Source organism: Cynoglossus semilaevis, chromosome 6 (genome assembly GCF_000523025.1).
Source record: "Cynoglossus semilaevis isolate Cse_v1.0 chromosome 6, Cse_v1.0, whole genome shotgun sequence".
NCBI lineage: Eukaryota > Metazoa > Chordata > Actinopteri > Pleuronectiformes > Cynoglossidae > Cynoglossus > Cynoglossus semilaevis.
The window spans coordinates 547,185-568,078 of NC_024312.1; the positions used below are offsets into that span (position 1 = coordinate 547,185).

General features: G+C 42.3%; 2 protein-coding genes across 3 annotated transcripts in view; both read left to right on the forward strand.

Moving 5' to 3' along the window:
* Positions 1-4,564: 4,564 nt before the first annotated feature.
* On the forward strand, positions 4,565-18,592 carry slc7a5 (solute carrier family 7 member 5). Its single transcript, XM_008311030.3, has 10 exons — positions 4,565-6,515; positions 8,532-8,657; positions 13,021-13,126; positions 13,397-13,441; positions 13,962-14,085; positions 14,190-14,293; positions 14,391-14,487; positions 15,131-15,280; positions 15,681-15,858; positions 16,000-18,592. Exons 1-10 carry the CDS (start codon positions 5,975-5,977, stop codon positions 16,053-16,055), a joined length of 1,527 nt encoding a protein of 508 aa, XP_008309252.1. The 5' UTR covers positions 4,565-5,974; the 3' UTR covers positions 16,056-18,592.
* The window catches only part of jph3b (junctophilin 3b), a 39,877-nt gene continuing 36,885 nt past the window's right edge, over positions 17,903-20,894 (forward strand). Inside the window, exon 1 of one of the 2 annotated variants that reach the window (XM_008311034.3) lies at positions 17,903-18,040. The gene's annotated coding sequence lies outside the window, so the exon portion shown is untranslated. The remainder of the gene's footprint in view (positions 18,041-20,894) is intronic. The other variant, XM_025056597.1, reaches the window with a different exon arrangement.

Below are 20,894 nucleotides of genomic sequence, written 5' to 3' on the forward strand. Positions count from 1 at the left end.
GGGGGCGGGTCACATGATACAACCCTAAGCAATAGCAGATGTATTGCAATAAAGTGATATATGATGTTAACATGACTGTGTGTGTGTGTGTGTGTTTCATCATTGATGTAGTGAAAGGGTTGAATAGAGCAATGCAGAGGATGGAACAGCAGGTTAGGGTGATAAAGGATAGAGATGTAAAAACACGACAAAGTGTTTAGAATCTAAATTCTTGGTCTTTCTGCTGGAAAATACTTCAAATATTTCTAAAAAAAAAGGAACATGATCTGATCATAATTTCAGGTGTAATTTTACCGTCAGAAGTCACGACACTTGAAGGCATCAAAATCACACACATCTGGCTCTTGTAGTTTTTCTGACCCAGTTCCTCTCCGGTCTGAACCCCCCCACCTTCCTCCTCGGCCCACTGCAGTCTTTGAAGCCCCTGAAGGGATGTTTTGTTCCCCCCACCCAGACTCCGGGGGTCCTGGGGGTCAGTTGTTCAAACACTCTGTCAAACGGTTGTTACTGTAGCGTGGGTGTGATTCTTGGGTCCCCACCTGAGTCGAACCAAAGAGGCGAGGGGACGGAGCCAAATCTGATGGGGGTGTTTATTGTGTTTGGCTGCAGGACAGAGGGACCTGGAGTCCCAGGGACACACCTGTCAGTTCCCATGATTGTATGAAAGAAGACAAACCCAGCAGACGGTTTTTACAGCACAGTGTTTGTACGAGTCAACAAAGAGCGCTGGGAAACTCTGAATGAATCAGAAAAAAAAAAAAAAAAACAGCTCTCTGTGCAAATATTTTTCTGTTTGGATTGAGATGGTAGTAGGGACCGTCCTCTTCCCCTGAAAATGTTCGGAAATGTAGTCTTTATTTCAGGAATAAGAACAATGTCAAACAGACCACCATTGTTCTGTTTCCGTTCTGTATTTATTTACAAGAAAACTTTTTCTTGGTTCTTCCATCAACAGAAAACTGAACATTTCTGCGGAAGTGTATAAGGTTTGAATCCCTGTTCCTGGGTTTAATTTTAAAAAATGACTCAGAATTTAATGTTAGTTTTAGGCTCACAATCCGATGGTCTCTTAATCAAATGTAAAGAATGAAAACGTTACGTGACGTTGAAGGAAAAGAACAAAACATTCAGACGTATGAGAACCTGAGATACGGAACAGGAAGCAGGGTAGAAACACAGACTGTCAGAGGGAAATAAAGTCAGATCAACGACCCCCGACCTCTAACCCCCAACCCACTTCTATACAAGCTGCCGTATAAACAGGAATGTTTTTCTTTTATTCAGAAGTTTAAAAAGAAAAACTTCCATTTTTTTTACTCCTGTTGAATCGTGATGAGGTTAAGAGTGAGTTAATTAAGTTGTACAGTGAAGTAGTACTACAACAAATACTTAGAACTCCAGAAAGAAGAGACTTGAATACACAGAAAAACAAGGCGTCTGTTTGATCACATGGTAGCAGTGGATTAATTAAAGTTAATCATGATTACAGTATTTTCCAGACTATAAGTCTCTATTTTTTTCATCCTGTGACTTATACTCCGAAGCAATTTAAAGTCTGTAAAATTTGGTATATCATAATTATTTTTTTTGATCCTGCGACTTATACTCCGAAGCGATTTATAGTCTGTAAAATTTGGTATATCATAATTCATCATAGTTAATCCCGACTAATCATAATTATTCCAAAATTTAACTGAAAAATACTTTGTTTCTTGTTTATCGTTGGAACAGAAAGACCAACATCAGCAGGTAGAGGTCAGTGTTTCTCACCTGATTGTATTTGTGACTAATCCAAATGTTGGAAGTTCAAACTCACATGGCAAGTGATGGACGTTGACAGTTCAGTTTTTCCCTGTGTACCACTACAGGGACCCACCTGTGGTTTGCATACCATAGTTTGAGAACCTGCAGTTAAGATAATGCAGTGTAGAAAATGGGCCTTTGTGTTTCTACAGTACAGGAGGAATTTCCTGAAATGTCACGCCGTCTTCAATCCTCCTCAGGGATTTTCTTCATTTTTCGGATGTTTTCAGTTTTTGTCGATTTCACTGTTTTTAAAAGTCAAATCTCAGGCACATTTCCTGAGAAAGAAGCAGAAGCGAAGACCCCTCGCTCTCTCACACCCCCCCCACCACCACACACCAGTGCATGTGGGTGATCACATGATCAGCTGGTACGTGATCATGTGATGTGTGGTCGGCTTTTATTCCATTCACTCCGGGCTCATGTGAAGACTTTTTTTTCTTCCTTTCTTTCTTTTGTACGTAAACAAATAATTGATGCATTGAAGAACGCGGCCGTTCACTGCTGCTGACAATGTGCCAGTGTCTCTGACCTGTGGGAAAATGATTGGCTGTTGAACAAGGTCAAAGACAGAGGAGGGGGTAATGTTCTGCTGAATATGACAAACACTGGGGTGGGATTTTTTTTGTCTGTGCTGTTATACAGAAAAGAAAGGAATCTTATTCTTTATTATCGGAGTTTAGCTTCAGAAAAAACAGAAGGAAGTTGTACGAGGTTATTTAGACACGGCAAGAAGTCCACGAAGCTTTTTAAACGAGATCATCGAGGCACAGAAAATAAAGAGCTAGAAGTGTTGCAGTGAAATAACTGGAGAAGAACTCGCTGTGACACGGTGAAAGAATTGGTCTGGAATTGTGTGTTAAAAAAGGACAGAGGTTGAAGTCACTTCCCAAATGAAGTCCTGAAGTCTTCAAATCGACTTGTCTCCTCACCTGCAGCAGGAAGTCAAAAACACGCTGCCTCTACCTGCCCCAGCTTGTGCCCTACATACCAGTTGAGTCTCTTCTTCAAGACGGCTGCAAAACAGATTCACAACTGTCGGAATGTTCTGCATTTCTTCTGTTGTTGTTTGTTGTTGTTCTGCACCACCATCATGTTGTTTTCTACCACACCTTGTCATTGAAAACCTATTCCTTCGTCAACGTCTCAAAGCAAAACTGCTGTTCTGTTTTTTCCGTGGTGTAAAATCTGTTGCCCGACGATCTTGGCCTTTAACCTCACCATCTCACATCTTGCTGGTTTAAGTCGTTGTCTTTATAGGAGGTCATTCTGCCGAAAAATTAGTTAAAAATTTTAATCCGATAAAACGAACTAACTACAAATAAACCTGGTGAGGAATGAGTTCATTTCAACAAAATGGGAATCAGTTACCCCTGTGTACCACCAGGGGGAGCTCAAGTACCACCAGCGGAATGCATACCATAGTTTGAAAACCACTGGCTTAGATGATGGCTTGTAGATAATGTGCTTTTTGTGCTTCTACAGCAGCTGAGACGTTCAGACGTTTTCAGTGTTTGAAGTTTTGATGATTTTAGTCTCAAGTTCATTTACGATTTCTTTACATTTGCAACGACCACCTGGAACTTCTCAACCTCAAAATGTCCAGGGTTCTAGATGGTTCCAAACATCAGTCTCCTACTGAGGTTGTAAAATGTTGTTTTTTGTTTTTTTTTTCCCCCCACGTTCCTGATGAAGATCTGTGGGAGCCGCTCCTCAGGTTTCATTAGAGCAGAGCTCGGGGTTTAGGCGTCTTTAGGCTTTGTGCAAACGGATAGAAACAATATCAGGACTTCACCTTCAGGCCTCAGGATTAAGTGGACCAGGTCCAGATCTTCTCAGAACAGGAAATTGTGTGTCTGGACGGCGGTGGGAACTGGGACTCTCAAAGACCACATCGGTGTCTTCAGCCTCGCACAGTGAAGTTGGCTTGTATTTGGTGTGACCGGCACACTTGAAGGAGCGCTGCAGTACGTTTTTACGTTATTGGTCGCACGAGGCAAGTCAGTGCTGAGGAGGTCATGTGATCCGAGCGTTCTGGTTCAAACACGGCAGCCAACAGAGGAAGAATACATGAGAGAAGGGCTGTGTGAAAAAATCTGTTACTGGAGGCAAGAATTTGGGAGAATTTTTACTAAAACAAAATTGCATCAGACAGAAGTGGAATGTCGCACCTTAAGTCATGAGTCATCAGTCATCACATGACTTCCTGCTAGCATCATAGGAATGTTTTATAGCAGTGGTTCCTGAAGAAGGGAGTGAGGGGGGGGGGGGGGGCAAAAGGTGGTGGGGGAGGGGGGGGGGGGGGGCACAAAGTGATTGCAGTGAAGTGGGGTGGAGGTTGCCAGGTTTGATTAATTAGGCCAAAATGGAGTGAAGTTATTGAATTGAAATTGAATTTGTTCAATGAATTAAAGTGTTTCAAATCAGGGTTCAGTGTTTAATCTGCTTTGGTTTTCAATAATATTAGTATACATTCTACTCTACTTCATATAAATGCAAAATAATACTGACAGTAAAAACCCTGTTATTGAAATTCTAATTCAAAGTAAATACTGTGACGTCAAAACACTTTTTTTCCGGCTCCACAGCAGGGTTAAACTTCCACCAAGTCAAACAGTTCCTCCTGTAACTCTCAAACGGTGACACACCCAAAACCACACAGGCCTGACTGTGCCCTGTCACGCCCTCACCCTCCACCCCCCCCTCACCTCCCCATCCCTCCCATTCATGAATTCAGGGCAGCTGTCTGGGTTTTAGGTCTGAATCAGGTTGCTGCGACACATTCTTCAAATATCCTCTTTCACAGAATCAGAGAAGGAAACAGGTTTAAGTAAAACGTTACGATCTTTAACTTCCTAGAACTGTGGTTAAGACACGCCCTATATTTAACTCATGACTCAGATATTTATCGCTCGGGGTCAGGGTAATTAGGCGATGAAGAAGAAGAAGAAGAAGAAGAAGCCACAGCCAGATCTGAAAATGATCTGAATGTTGTGGCTCTTCATTCCTCCGTCGGGCTATTCCCAGAGGACGGATTACAACATCACTGCAACCGGCTCAGGTGGTTTCGTCAGTTAGCCGTCACCGTGGTAGCAGCGAGTTTGTCTCGATCCCCAGTGTTTCTTACAGCTGTGTTTCAGTTGCAGCGGTATTTCCTTACGGTGACCTGCACCAATACTCACCAGCAGTAAAAGAAAGTCAGTGACAAGGGGACACGTTTTCACTGACGGATGTCTGACTGTAGTTGGCAGTAAATACCATAAATATATATTAAAAATAAACAACTTGTGGTGAAAATGCTATTGGTGGCGTTTTCCAAAATAGAATTAAATATATTTGAGTCTGTGCTCAGTTTTATTTACTCATCTTCTGCACCTTTTTAGAGCCCCCTGGGACCGGGGGCCGGGGGCTGACATCAGGCAAGAATGGACATGTTTACTAATCTTAGCTAGTTTTTGCGAACTGCGAAACCAGATCGTTACGGTTCCACCAACAGTTGGAATTCAAACATTAAAGACATCAAACAGCCGAGCTGTTCCATTAAAGCTGGACTTCAAAATCAAAGGCTCTTTGTCCTCAAACTTCTACCTTAACCTCTCCATAAGTACTGCAGTGTCAGCAGTGTACGACCGGAACGCATGGAACCCTGGCTCAGCTGGGTCATGTAACGTTGCATCATCTGAGGAAGCGGTGAATGTCTTCAGGCTGACAGTGTCAGTGTCTCGACTTGTTTTACTCTGGATTCATCAAGTCAGAAACCAGGTCCTGATGTTCATGTCTTCATGACAAACCCCTCAGATTCGAGTCAAAAGTCAAGTCAAGGAGAAAGAGGTCAAAAGGTCTGGCTTTGTTCACTCACCGCCCCGAAATCCTCTTCCAACGTCCCAGACTTTCTTGAGAGTCCTGTAGTACCACTGTCTTCGGCTAGAGGGCGCCATAGGAAAAAGCGAGTGGACGTTGACAAAGAAGGAAGAGGCTGTGGTGGAGGAGGCGGTCGATACCTACTTTTCTATTGAATACAAGGCGGAGCAGAGACTCACGCTGCGGTGACACACACACACCGACTCCTCGTGGCAGAGCTCCACCGGCATCACTTCTCTACAACCGGACTCGGACACACACACGCAGCAGAGACCCCGGGGGACGGAGCGAGGAAAGTCAGCCGTTAACCATGGCCGCGTTAAAAAAGAGGAACTCGAACTCGTTGGCGGACACCGAGGAGGACAGACAAGTCACCCAGAAGATGCTCCCCGGCGGAGGCAGCGCCGCAGCTGCTTCTGGCCAAGAAGGAGAGGAGGACGGAGTCGTCCTGAAGAGGACCATCACGCTGCTGAACGGCGTGGCCATCATCGTGGGCACCATCATCGGCTCGGGCATTTTCGTCTCGCCAACCGGCGTGGTGAAGGAGACGGGCTCCGTGGGTCTGTCCCTGGTGGTGTGGGCGGTGTGCGGGGTCTTCTCCACCGTGGGCGCCCTGTGTTACGCAGAACTGGGGACCACTATCTCCAAGTCCGGCGGAGACTACGCCTACATCCTGGAGGTGTACGGCTCCCTGCCGGCTTTCCTCAAGCTCTGGATCGAGCTGCTCATCATCCGGCCGTCGTCACAGTACATCGTCGCCTACGTCTTCGCCACCTACCTGCTCAAACCCATTTTCCCCGACTGTGACGTGCCAGACACCGGGGCTAAGCTGGTGGCCTGCCTCTGCATCCGTGAGTATCCGCGGCCCTGCGGGGGGAGTGATGCAACTTCTGTCGCGTTTAGTTTTTACACCCGACTTGTCCCGGGACGTTAAACACACACAACCCCCCCGTTGTTATTAGCCATTCAAGCTAATTTAAGAAGAGAAAAGAACCAGATTTGAGCAAACATTTACACCCTGTGCGAACACGTGTCTGCCGAACAGCGGACTCAAACACAAGCCGGGCTCTTACATCAGCTCCGGGTAAGGCTGTGGGAGGAGAATGATGGAAATCCACGCAACACCATGTCACCACCGTCACACAAAAGACGGTTTATTCTCCACTTTAATGACACATCATCACATTTAGGCTTAAGTTTGCTAAAAAAATTAAAAATTTAAAAAATTTAATTTTTTTAAAAAAATATATAAATTACAGTCAGACGTAGAAAGTATTATATTAAACTGGTTAAAAAATTTCCAAATTTTTTAAAATTTTAATATCATGTATAAACAGGTGTTAGCTTGATTTAGCACAAAGCTAACGCTCTGTCTGAACAGTAAACATTGTAAAATCCGTACTGTTCCGAGGAAGAGGAGTCAATAGTTTTTATGAGAACTTTCAGGGGTTTTTTTTAATTTTTTTTTTTTTAATTACAACTCGGAGGAAGAGGAGTCGATAGTTTTTATGAGAATTTTTAGGGTTTTTTCTTTTTTAAATTTTTTAAATTTTAGTGTGATTCCTGACACTGGCCTGGTTTGTGTGTTGTTGTCCGTGTGTGTTGTTGTCCGTGTGTGTGTGTGTGTGTCGGTAACTCAGTACCTGATGAAGTTCTAATCCTTGCTGAGACCACATGACAAGGCTGTGGACCAAAGGGATAGGTTATCTGTTTATGTGTGTCTGAGTGTGTGTGTGTTTATGAGGCTCGCTGACTTTGGTGTGTGTGTGTGTGTGTGTGTGTGTGAATGCTTGAGCTGCAGGCATGAGAGTCGACTGGGGCATAATCTTCACACACACACACACACACACAGATATTCATACAACTGACTGGTGGATGACTTGTGTTTATGTGTGTCTAAGTTTGTACGCACGCACACACAGAAGCATGCCAACTGCTGTGTGTGTGTGTGTCCTTGTGCTCGCTCACTGTAGCTTCTTTCCATCTCTCTCTCTCTCTCTCTCTCTTTGTCTCTCGGCCGACACAGAATCTCATTGTGTCCCGTCCCGTCCTCTGGTCGTGGCTCTGACCTGATTTAGGAGCTTTGAAGAGACTGGTTGCTTTAGTTAATCACTTTTAATGGGCTCCAGTGTCAGGGGCCACTCAACAATGGTGTGTTTGAGTGTGTTTCAGTGTGTGTGTACTTTGTAGAGATAAAGGTGAGGGAGTACTGTACATGAGAAAGTTTTCACAATGGACACAAGGACACGAAACCTGCCAGTGTTACAGATAAGACACGCTAGGCAAAACAATGAGTGATAACTATATTACTCTGCCTCGGCAAAATATATATACACATATATAATATATATTTACACATATAAATATACACACACATATATAACATATATATTTACATATAAATATACTTACATATAACACATGTATTTACATATATAAATATACACATATATAATATATATTGACATATATAAATGTCCACACAACATATATATTTCCATATAAACATACACACATAACATATTTACATATATAAATATACACACATAACATATATATTTACATATATAAATATACACACAACATATATATTTACATATAAATATACTTGCACATATAACATGTATATATATTTACATATATAAACACACATATATAACATATATATTTGCATATATAAAATAAACATATTTAAATATACTCGCACATATATATAACATAAAAGTGTGTGGTTTAGGTGTGTGGTGATGCTTGTTCTATTGGACAGGGAGAATTCACAGCAGTGACACCAAACCCTTCTCTCCAGTAGTCAGGGAGAATCCACAGCAGTGACACCAAACCCTTCTCTCCCCGTCTGTCTCCAACAGTTCTGTTGACCTTCATCAACTGCTACAGCGTGAAGGCGGCCACCAGAGTGCAGGACTTCTTCGCCGCGGCCAAACTGCTGGCGCTCGCACTCATCATCATCATCGGCTTCGTCAAGATTGGCCAAGGTACGGAGTCGAGCTTTGATCAGTGGGTGGTGTGAAAAGAATTCATTATCTGGAATTGGGGTCAAATGATAGCAGAGAGAAACGCTTCAGTATCTTCTACCTGATAAAATAACATTTTTATACAAATTTTCACAAAACAATTTCTATGTGATGTTTCTCCCCACTGAGGACTGGGGTGTAATAAAATATTAATTCAGTGAAATGTCGCAATATTGTTTTAAGGTAACCAAGATCGATATTCTCCAGCAGCTGTAGTGATTTTTTTTTTTAATTAACAGTTAACGTACAAATACTCATTTTTGTGTATTTTATCCTCCGACTGTACAGGGACTGCATATATTTACAAGTATTTGAGGCTCCATTCAATCCTGACGAATAACACGTTGACCTGTCGTACGTAGTCCAGTCCCTGTAGACCGCTAAGGCTTCAATCTCAGACCTGAAACAGGAAGTGGTTAGGTCAGTAACAGCTGTTTGTTTTGATTCCTTCTCACGTTGAAAGTCATCTCTTCTTTTTCATTTATTTTTAGCTTGAAGTCTCATGATGACTTTTCCTCCCAAATGGTTTTGGGGTGAAGGGACTTTCTTAGTTCTTGTTTTGAACAGAGATGAAGAATTCGCTGTTGGTTCACTTCCCTGGGGGAAGCTGCCATTGGGCATGAGCTCCCTGGAGTTGTGCCAAACACTCATGAGGGTCACAGGATGTTGTGAAGGCTCAAAGACACCAGACAATTCTCTTTTTTTTTTTTAGTGGAGCACAACGCGGCCTATTCATTAAAGCGCTCATTAAAGTTGTACAAAGAAACGGGAGCAGGTCAAAAACTGAAGTTCTCCCCAGGCAGGAAGTAGTTCAGACTGGGCCGAGTCATGGTCCCACCTGGAGGAAACTGAAGAATCAGAACATCAGCCATGAAAAATCTAAAATCTCTTAAGGTCAAAGGTGACCTGTACCAGATATTGGGCCTCACTGTTTTTTTTTAATCAACAGAGTAACCCAGAATTTCAAACTTTTTATTTTTTTATTTTTTTTTCAATATGACCTCTTGACCCTCATGTTCATGTTGAAGTGAGGATGACGGATGTTGAAATGTGATTTTCTGTCTTAGCCTCTATTAATTAATATCAGTCGGTCGATATTATCGGCCTGATATTAGCATAATTATATAATATCGGTAAGAATCGTTATCGTTTTATCCCTCTAAAATTGAAAACCCGATAACGCAATGCGTCGGTTTTGCCAAATTTGCTGGAATCGCACGTCGGATTTGCCAAATTTGCTGGAATCACACGTAGGATCCTGAGACGTTTACCTCAGTTTTAGGGACAAACAGCTGCATATATCGAAGTGTTTTGACAATATCGTCAAAAAGTTACTATCAGACAATGCTGCTGTTTTTTTTCCTTTATCAAATTTTGATTGAAATTGCTTTATTAGCATCGACTGACGACGAGGTCAGACAGTGAGCGCAGGAAGTGAGAGCCTGCCAGAGCTGAGAGGTTCACTGAGTCCAGCTCTCAGGGCTTGGCTCACATCGTGGTCCTCAGCATCAGAACTGTTCATAACTCCTTTTTAATTCCGCTCCGATTCATGCAATTAAAGCAGAAAAGCCTCTGTTCCCCTGCGTGCTTCCTGCGGAGCGCCGGTTCAGCTCAGTTCAGGCTGCGTCTCCTTCCTGTTCCTGTTCACCAGCGCGGTTGATGGGGGCAAAGTTGTCATCGCAGGATAAAAAAACCCACCTTCTCAGGTCACGTTGGTGAGGTCTGTGAGCCGACAGACCGTCAGTGTTGCAGGTTTAACGGAAGCAGTGGTTGAACGGCGCTAATGGAGTAATACACGGCGGACAACAGGGGGCAGTGTGTGTTATTTTGCGGAGACTGTCGTAGATGTGACAACCGTCGGTATGTCGACTTTCTCCGGCTGTATTTGTTTTCTCCTGCTGACCTTTTGACCTCTGTCTGTCCCTCTGACCTCCACCCTGCGGACCTAAACTCGTCTGGTTAACGACAATGGTTTTTCTCAGTTCGACTCCAACAGTGACGCCAAACATCTACTCTTTTAAACCGAGCTTCAAAGGTCGCCACATGTCAGCGACTGTCACCTGTCTACATACAAGTAGAAAGGCAATAATGACTTGTCTAAATGGCTTGGGGGGGGGGGGGAGAGGGGAGGGTAGGCATCCTGTTTGGACGCCACAAAGTCGAGTACAAAGTCAGTTATTGGCCTCAATTTGTCATTGTCTAAGAGTGGGTTTTACAAACGCGTCCTGTTCCCGCAATAAAAACAATTGTAGAGTTTTCTGAAGTTCAGGTGCGTTCACACAGGAGGTGTGTGTGTGTGAGTGTGTGTGTGAGTGTGTGAGTGAGAGAGAAGGAAAACCTGGAGTGAAAAAAAACTACGTCAGTCTGCAGCGTGAGCTGTTTTGCGTAAAAATGGTGTAACATGAAATACAGTGTGTAAACGTAGTAGAGGAAACGTTGCGTTGACGTTGACTGGTTGTTGCTGTTGTTGCTGTTGTTGTTGCTGCTGTTGTTGTTTGAGGCTGGCGTCGTGAGCAGGTGTCGGACCAGGAAGGGCTCAGAGGAGATAATCAGATTAGCCTGTGTTCTAAACCAGAGTGCGGTCGACTGTTGATGCTCCACGACGGTGGTCTGTGTCAGTGCGTCAGTGCGTCGTAGTCCATCATCACAGTGTGTTTATCCAGAGCAGTGACTCCTGAGCCTCATTTATCCAAATGACGATGTGTTCAAATGAGTACGACAGACTAGTCGGCAAGCTACACTTATCTACATGTGTTTATATATATATGTGTACATACATATATATATTTATATATGTATGTATGTATGTATATATATATATATTTATATATGTATGTATATATATGTGTATATATGTATGTATATATGCAGCTCCAAATCAAAACCATCGTAGAAGAATCCAGACCAGCCGACAGTGAAGACAGTGATTGTTGCCTTAGCTTTTTTTTTTAAATCCCTCTTTAACTACTTCACACAGCAAACACCAGGCACAGAGCAGCAGCAGCAGCAGCAGAGGTTGTTGGTTTAATCCCTGCCACGTGCTCTGGTCCTTTTTTTAAAATCTGGTTAATCTGAGGAGTCTCCAGATAAACGGTGATTACACGAGCCTGGATGAAGGAGCTGCAGTGGTGTAGAAGTCTGTGTTTAACCTGTGGATGAGCTGCAGCTACAACACACATGGTTTGGTCTCGCTTTCCTTCCTGCGGTGAGCTCTGCAGGACTGGGTGAGACGATCGAGGGACACTGGTCCCTCGATCGCAAAGTAGAGACGCGATAGTTATTATAATATTTACATATATATATTATATTATCCCTTCACGAACCCTTTAGGAAGCATCGTAGGGCGTGAAATATGGGAAAAAAAAAACCGAAACCTTTTGAAATCTCGTTCATCTGTTTGTACAGGTTATTTTTTGCAATACCCTGTATGTATGTGTTGCAGAATGTCTTTTTTTTTTTTTACAGTTTTTTTTCTTCATAGGCCAGGAAATGCTCCGTCACCAAATTAATGTAAATATTGGAAATAAAAAATTTTGATATACCGCAAAAACCTGCGAAATCCGCAACACAAGAATACATTTGAAATCTTAAAATGCGATTGACTGAGAGTCTGACATTGTTTTTGACGGAGACACAAAACAATCATGTTTTTGTTGCTAACGGAGTTGATATTTACTTTTACCACCGCCGGCCTTTAACTACAGTCAGGACAGCGTTGACGGAGAGAAACTGATTTGTCCATGTTGTTGACATTGTTGTGTGAGCAGAGTCAAATGATGGCCGTTAGCATTGTCTGATCATCCAGGGCCACCGGGGGGCCCCCTCTCCCAGTGTGGACCCCGGGGACGTTTGTCTGTGGAATTACAGCCTAAACCCAGTGTGAGACTGTCAGGACGAGACGGAGACAGACGCCCCTGTGGACGGGCTTTTCCCACACTGCACTGCAGCTTATGGCTAACCCTTCCACTACCAACACTGCCTATGGCTGTTGGTTTAGCAACCGGCACTGTGTCTGAGAATGTGTGTGAGTGTGTGAGTGTGTGTGTGTGTATAGTGAAGTTTGTCACGATGGAACAGACTAGTGGAGAGCTGGAGCTCAGACCAAAATGCTATAAATCCTCAAAAAAAAACTAATTAAATTTGGTGGGAAGAGATCATCCGTCCTCTGGGTCATGCCCCCTATGTTGATCCCCCTGTCTGGGTCACCTGTTGACCGTCTTAGTTTCATTAAATCCTGCGGCCCTTCACTGGTCCACACACACTCTCGGTCAGGAAAACAGTTTTGTCTCGGTTTAATTTTCGACGTCCTTCTCGTCTCCTGCAGGTGAAACAGACGGACTTCTTCCGGAAAATTCCTTCAAGGGCTCCAACTATAATTTTGGAAACCTGGGCCTGGCGCTGTACAGTGGTCTGTTTGCCTACGGTGGCTGGTGAGTTCAAGACTCAGACGTAGGGTTTTCTCTGTTGTGTTTCTGATGACGTGAGAAACAGAATGTCAACAGTCAGACTTGTCAACAGTCAGACTTGTCAACAGTCCCATGGAAGGTTTGACCCCAAAGGTCAAAGTTCAGTGTTTGCTGGATGATGCATATTTTTTGCTGACTGGGCCAATACGAGTCTCCAGTAGACGAGCGTCACATTAACATGATGTCATCGTTTACGTCCATGTTTGAATTTTTTTTTTTTATCTCTGATTTCAGGAACTACTTGAATTTTGTGACAGAGGAGATGATTAACCCTTTCAGGTGAGTGCCCATGATTAACAGATGCCGTCCATACTGTAAATTTGGTGTCCTCAACCCCTGGGTCGGGGACCTGTATCGGGTCGTTCACCATTCAGTACCGGACCACAAAGGAAAACATTTTTTTAAATTTTTTTGTCTGCGTGGTCTTTTATTTTGAAAACCGATCTGTCAGTCAGAAACTTGGCTGGAGAACGTCTTTAATGATGAGTCAGCGGAATGTTCCAGAACTGCCACCAAAAAAAACAAAAGTTGTATTTAAAAGAAAATACCTTCAGTCCTCAAATGACTGATTTAAGATAATAATTATATTTACATTATTATTTACAATTACAATTATTAGATATATATGAGTGCATATAAATGTGTCTGTTTTTATGTATACCTTATATATAAATATGTTTTTATATATTTATATATATGTTTTTATATATTTATTATATATTTTTATATATATATTTTTATATATTTATAATATGTTTATAAATGTGGATGTATCTAAATGTTCCACTGTGTTCTCCAGGAACCTGCCCAGAGCCATCATCATCTCTCTGCCCATAGTGACCGTCGTCTACGTTCTGACCAACCTGGCCTACTTCACCACACTCACCCCGGATCAGATGCTGAACTCAGAGGCTGTGGCGGGGGTGAGTGTTCCTGCGTGTCTGAACGAAGGCTTTGCGTCTTTTCACTGTCATTTTTTTTTTTTTTTCTTCTTGCATGTGAAACTCCGCCCCCTTGTGTCCTACAGGACTTTGGTAACCGCCACCTGGGCGTCATGGCCTGGATCATCCCGGTGTTCGTGGGTCTGTCCTGCTTTGGTTCAGTCAACGGCTCCTTGTTTACGTCCTCCAGGTGAACATGTGACCACAAAGACCTGACATGATGGGGAAATAAAAAAAACCTAGAAGGACATGAATGTGAAACCAGATGTTTTTCCTTCCCCTGTTAGGCTGTTCTACGTGGGCTCCAGAGAGGGTCACCTGCCCAGTCTGCTCTCTATGATCCATCCCACTCTGCTCACCCCACTGCCCTCACTGCTGTTCACGGTACACACTCCAGCTGAGAGAAAACCACGTCTATTATCACACACTAACGATAACTGACCACTGGAACAAATACCACCTTACCACTGAAATACTTAGATAAAAAGAAATGTCACCGTAAAAATACATTCTTCTTATTCCACAAAATCTGATTCTGACTCGGCACAAATTCATATATGTTGTGTATATATGTATATATGCATGTGTATAAATATACTGAATATGTATATATACATATACAGTATATATACATATATATATACACATATATATGTTATATACATATATGTCAATACATATGTATTTTGTATAGTGTGCTTATGTTTTAAGTATATATATACATATATGTGGATATATGTATATATGTATGTGGATGTACATATATGTACACATAGGTGACATAAGTTTTTGTGATTATATGTACACAGGCATATATGTATATATGTACAGTATATGCTTATGTACACAGGTATATATGTGTATATATGTACAGTATATGCACGTTCAATTTATGGTTTTTTTCCATACATACTTTTTTTTGTTGTGACCTTTTTGTGTTTGTACTTTTTTTTTGTTGTGACCTTTTTGTGTTTCTGTCGACCTGACAGTTGGTTTGACATCACTTCCTCTCACCTCTTGTCTCCAGTGTCTGATGACGCTCCTCTACGCCTTCTCCAATGACATCTTCTCCGTCATCAACTTCTTCAGCTTCTTCAACTGGCTCTGCATCGCCATGGCCATCATTGGCATGATGTGGCTGCGTTACAAGAAGCCAGAGCTGGAGCGACCCATCAAGGTGAGGAGAACCTGACGGCGGCGTCTACAGCCACTCCAGTTTGGAGGGAGTCCCTCTTTGTCTCTGTCGTGCTTTCGTGCAGCTGACTTCAGAATCAGTTGAGCCTGGATGAGCAACGTATCCTGACTTAATCCCTTATCTTGGTTTTGTGCGACACAGCAGTGTGTCTGGGTGGGTGTGTGTGTGTGCACTCGTTTCTCTTCTGTCTGTCTGTCCCATTCCTGCGGCTCAAAACAGTGAAACTCACGTCGTTAAATTGACCGACCAGTGTCTGTGGCCTCAAGACTTAAATACCAGTGTGTGGTGTACAGCTCCACCTGACAGAGGAGCTGAGTGCTGTGTTTGACCTCCTGTCAGTGATTTTGTTTTTATTGAAACTCCGTCCGTTCTCCTCCGACAGGTGAATATTCTGCTGCCTGCGACCTTCGTGCTGGCCTGCCTGTTCCTCGTCATCGTCTCCTTCTGGAAAACTCCCAAAGAGTGCGCCATCGGCTTCGGTATCATCGCCACCGGGCTGCCCTTCTACATGTTGGGGGTGTGGTGGAAGAACAAACCCAAGTGGTTTTTGCAAGGAATTTGTGAGTTTTATTTTTCTTACACTTTGTCCGTTCTGTGAATTGGTGGGAACGTTGTTATTTTTTTCTTACACTTTGTTCGTTCTGTGAATTGGTGGGAACGTTGTTCTGATGAGTCTTTAAACTTTGTTTTTTTTTTTGTAGCATCAACGACGGCTTTCTGCCAAAAGGTGATGGAGGTGGTGCCTCAAGTCTCCTAAAAGGTCCTCCAACAACATCGCTGTGGCCAATCAGACTGAAGCACGATCTCTGATAACCTCTGTTGACATCTTCCAACGCTCTCTCTCTCTCTCTCTCTCTGTAGCTCTCTCTCTCTCTCTCTTTCTCCCTCTCTCCCCCTCCCTGTCTCTAGCTCTTATACGCACACATGGACACATGCCCCGTCTGCCGCTCTCTGATATGAAGATGGACATGCTGATGTTCAACACATCCATTTTTTTTTTTTTTTTTTTAAATATTTCGTGGGGTTGTTATGTTTATGAACTTTTTTTTTTACTGACTTTTCTTCATGGGCAGTTGTGCATTGTTACTGTTTTTTTAATGATGCAGTTCAACATGTAGTTTTAATGTTGTTGTCAGTGTTTTGGTCTGGATAATGTTGCGTTTGCTAAAGTTGTGCCTTATGTGGCAGATGAGATCAGGTGCCGAGGTGGAAGGAGTGAAGGCCAGGAGGCGTTTTTCAAGGTTTTGCTCAGACCATGAATCGTGAAGCTCTTGGTTGACAATGTTTTGTTCTCTCTGTTGAAGTCAGATCCTCAGATCCACACTGGTCCAGGACTCAAATCTCTTAAAAGTTTTGCTAAGTCAACGAGCATTGATGTTGTACAGACACAAAGGCATCAATTAAGCGAGCAACATTTTGGTGGAAAAGTCTCAACATTTCTGGACAGCTAAAATTCCAGAACGTCTTGTTATGAATTGCTCAGTGTCATACCTTCAGAAGAACTTTCTGGCACAACATCACATCACTGCGTTCTTCTCTTTTAAAGAGATGTTGCTTGGGGTGCCCCCTAGTGCTGATAGTGGTGAATCTATTAGGACAGTCTGTAGTGTTTTATGCCTCTAATGTGAGCGTTAATGAATAGATATAGATTTAATTTTTAGTGAAAACAATCAAATTCAAACTGCTGGTTGAAATAAGACGAAGTCCGTTATCCGTTAAGTAATCATAAGTCTTCTTTCTCCAGCTCGCGTCACAACACTGGGACAAACTGAGGTGTTTGACAGATGGAACGTCTTGGTTCTTACTGACCTTAGCTTCTGTGCTTCCCCGTCAAACAAAAAAAAAAAAAAAAAAAAAAAAAAGAAAATCTCTTTTCCTATTTCAGGGATGTAACCTCTTGGTCGCTGGTCTGGGGTCCGACCAACTCACACTGTGTTGTGAGGACATTGTCTGTTTGTCTGTCCTCTTAATCTATGGATGGTAGGGTCCAAGGGATGGTTCAGGTTCTTGGGAGATGCCCGGTGCTAACTCGCGGGGGGGCTAACAGCCCGCCAGACAAAACGGAGATCTGGCGTTGGCGCTGCTCTGTGAAGATCTCTTATCTAGAAAGTCTGGGATTTGACCTGACTGTGACGTTTGACATCTTGTCACTGAGGAATTCCTTCAGTGACACAAGTGCAGGACTTATCCAGGTTTGTGTTGATTTGACCAAGTGGGAGAACTGGGTTTAATCAGTTTGACCAGGAACTTTTATTGCCTTAAAAGAAAACGTTAGGCTGAAGTTAGTGTCGTCTGTTTTTGGTGTTTCGTGCAGCGTCAGTCTGCTGCTCCGGTGCTCCTGGTCAACCAGCATGTCTTTGCATTATCTGATCTCTCAGTCTTAGTCTTACTGCCCTGCAACATGAGCAGCAGGTGGCGCTCCAGTTTCTCCAGAGGACACACAGCTACTTTGTCTGTTTTTTTTTTTTCTTAATTTCTCTGAAGACCTTCGTGAATCAAGACGCTCGTCGTGGAAGTTTGTTTCTCTACACTGGACAGTGAAGTGTTTTTTGTTTCTCATTTTATCCAGACAAACTGAAATGGACATTTTCATGGTTTGACTTCAGTTTGTGTGCATCGACGTGTGTGTGTATGTGTGTGTTTTCTGGTGTGTTATCTCATCCACCAGGCAGAAGTCAAACGTCAGCTTCAACGTATCTTCACGCCGTTGCATTTGATGCTTTTGTGTGTGTATGTGTGTGTGTCGGGCGGAGTTTTGTGAAGGGGGCAGAGAAGATAAACTTTGCTGAAGGACAAGAAGAGAAGTTCTGGAGAGGACATCATTTTTATTTTTATTTTCATCCTCGACTTTTAGTGTTTTTTGTTACTTAATTGTCTCTGGATGTTTTACACACACACACACACACACACACACACACACACACTAGATAAAAAGTTGTGTCATTAACGTCAGACCTTTTTCCTGAAAAGGACCAAAAAGTTTGTCGCCATGGCGACGCTGTCTCCATGGAAAAACTGTAGGCAATCCTGTTGTTGCCGTGGCGACGGGATGCAGGTCGGGTTTGTGTGTTGTTACTTTTAGCCCTAGAACTCTTAACACTCCAGCCGTCGCACATTGCTGATGGACGTGAACTAACCAGAATAGGATTGTAGGAAGTTTATTTATTTATTTTTTAGATGTAATAAAAAAAACGAAGCTAAAACTTTGTTTCCTTTATTGTTTTAGTGCCTCTCATTTGTTTACAGGAGATTTTGTGAAAAGTGCTTAACAAATAAAATTTGGAGTTTTTTTTGCAATTCCCTGTGTTCTGTCATGTTTGGTTTAATTAATTATTTTCTTCTTTTTAAGTTTTAATCCAGTGGTTCCTGACATTTTATGGCCATTTTGACACAATTTATATTAAATAACAGTGAAAGACTGAAGTCGTTTCACACTGTTGTTTTTAATCATCATTTAAAAAAAAAATTAGTTAAGAAAATATTTTATCAGTAATTATTTTTATCGATTGTTGTACATATATCATTTGAGTTGCAGGTGACCCCAATATGAGGTCACGACCCCAAGGTTAAAAACCTCTTGATGACATTTAGATTTGTTCCATTTGCCAACGAAAATGTTCTGAGTGATTCAGACAAACAACAGTTTTTTTTTAGTCTTTTTGTTTTTTAGTTGTTGACCTGTAAAAAAATATTTACATTAAAAAAGCAACAGATAAAGAGACATAATAAGAAGTAAATACAACTGATGTGTTTTTTATTTGTTATTGTAATTTTATTTCATTTTTCATTTCGGGCCACTTTGAATTTAACTTTGATTCAATTTACAAACTTACAGAAATAAAGATAAAAACTAAATCTTGTGACCCATGTCGTCCAATCAAATCAGTCGTGAACTTTACGGTTACACTGGACATGAAGTGACGGCTGCGATGCAAATACTCAATGTTTTATCAGAATAATAACTCATAACAACAATAGGGTATTAGCTGGGGTCAGGGTGCTGCCCCCCGGTGGCTGTGGCCCCTGCTCAGTTATGACTTACCTCGTGCTCCTGTGTTGGCAGTAAACTGTTGTAGAGGATGAATACACGTTAGTCCTGGAGGTGAACCTGACACCAGTCTGACAGAGTCTCAGAACCAAACAGTTTAATCCTCCGCAGTATTCGGAGAACTCGGAGCAGCCGGGGCTGGAAGAGGAAGTCTGATCTGGGGTCAGTCTTACAGCCTGGTGGCAAAGGTGAAGAGGGAGGAGGTCTGAGGAGGTGAAGCAGGAGGTAGAGGAGTTTTACTGTTGACATTTGTCAAAAAAAAAAATTAAAATTAATGTTTGATTAGTGTTTTAGAGACAGGATCCATCCATTCATTAATAAAATATAAAAAAACCACACACATATTTTCTGTCTGACAACGCCCCAGTAAGGCCATATGGGGACATCAGAGTCATGCTGACAGTCTGACGTACGTCTGGAGCCCTGGAGGACGGAGTCAGTCACTGCAGCTGGATGTGAACGTCCTGTGGTTCCAAAGGGCAGCGACACACACTCAGTCAGTGTTAATGATATGAAAACGGATCTGTTTCTCAGACCAGCCGTGATAAAACTGCTGCTTCAGGTCAGTAACATCAAAAGAAGATTTAAAAAATGTATAAATTAAAAAAAAAAAAGATGAAGAAAGACTATTTATTACTAGAAAATAGAGCAGAACTAGTTTAAAGCTAATCTGAAGTAGATTAAAGGGAAAGTAACTACGACTAACTATATAATTTAGGATTAGCATTATCTTAGCAACCAATACACATATGGTAAAAGTCATAAAAATATTGCAAATACAATAGAAAAAAAAGTTAAAAATTGAACATAATCAAAATATAGCATAGCTGCTACATTACTATAGAACATATAGCTAAAATATGATGCTGAAATTAGCTTCACTTTTGTCAATAAAAACACACAAGTAGCTTTGCAGCTAAAACAATCAGGTTGGTTGAACCAGGATGGAATTAAAGCTGGAATTTAAAAAAAAAAGAACAGAAACATAAACAGAAATATGTGGCAAAAAGAATAGCAATTTAATTAAAGGAAAAATAAACAACGACGTCATCAGCGTAAGCATCAGTAACTCCAGATAAACCTGGTCCTTTCTCTGATCTCATCACCTCTGTCTTTATTCTCTGTCCGCAGCATCAGTCATGACCAGACACTCGGGCTGACGCAGCATTGACGTCACCACGGTGAGTCACATGGAGGTTCAGGTGCAGAGCGGCCGCTGGCTTTATTGACTCCATTAGTCGACGTCCATGTTCCCCTGAGCAGAGACCCCTGCTGGAGGAAGAACCAGTGTTCCAGTGTCGGCTCCTGACCTGGAAACTCTGATCAGTCCGGAAAAAATTCACTTCAGTTCTCTTCAGATCCGGGAAGTTTTAAAGGTCGTGATTTTAGCATCTGAATTTATGGCTCACAGCCATAAAGTCATGTGACTGTTGACAAATCTGTTTGGTCCACGTGGACCACAGTGATCAAATGTCCAGCCTCACATGTTAGAAAAGTTTAATTAATCAAGTCTCGATTCTCTCTGCAGGGGAGTGAACTTTCTAGGTC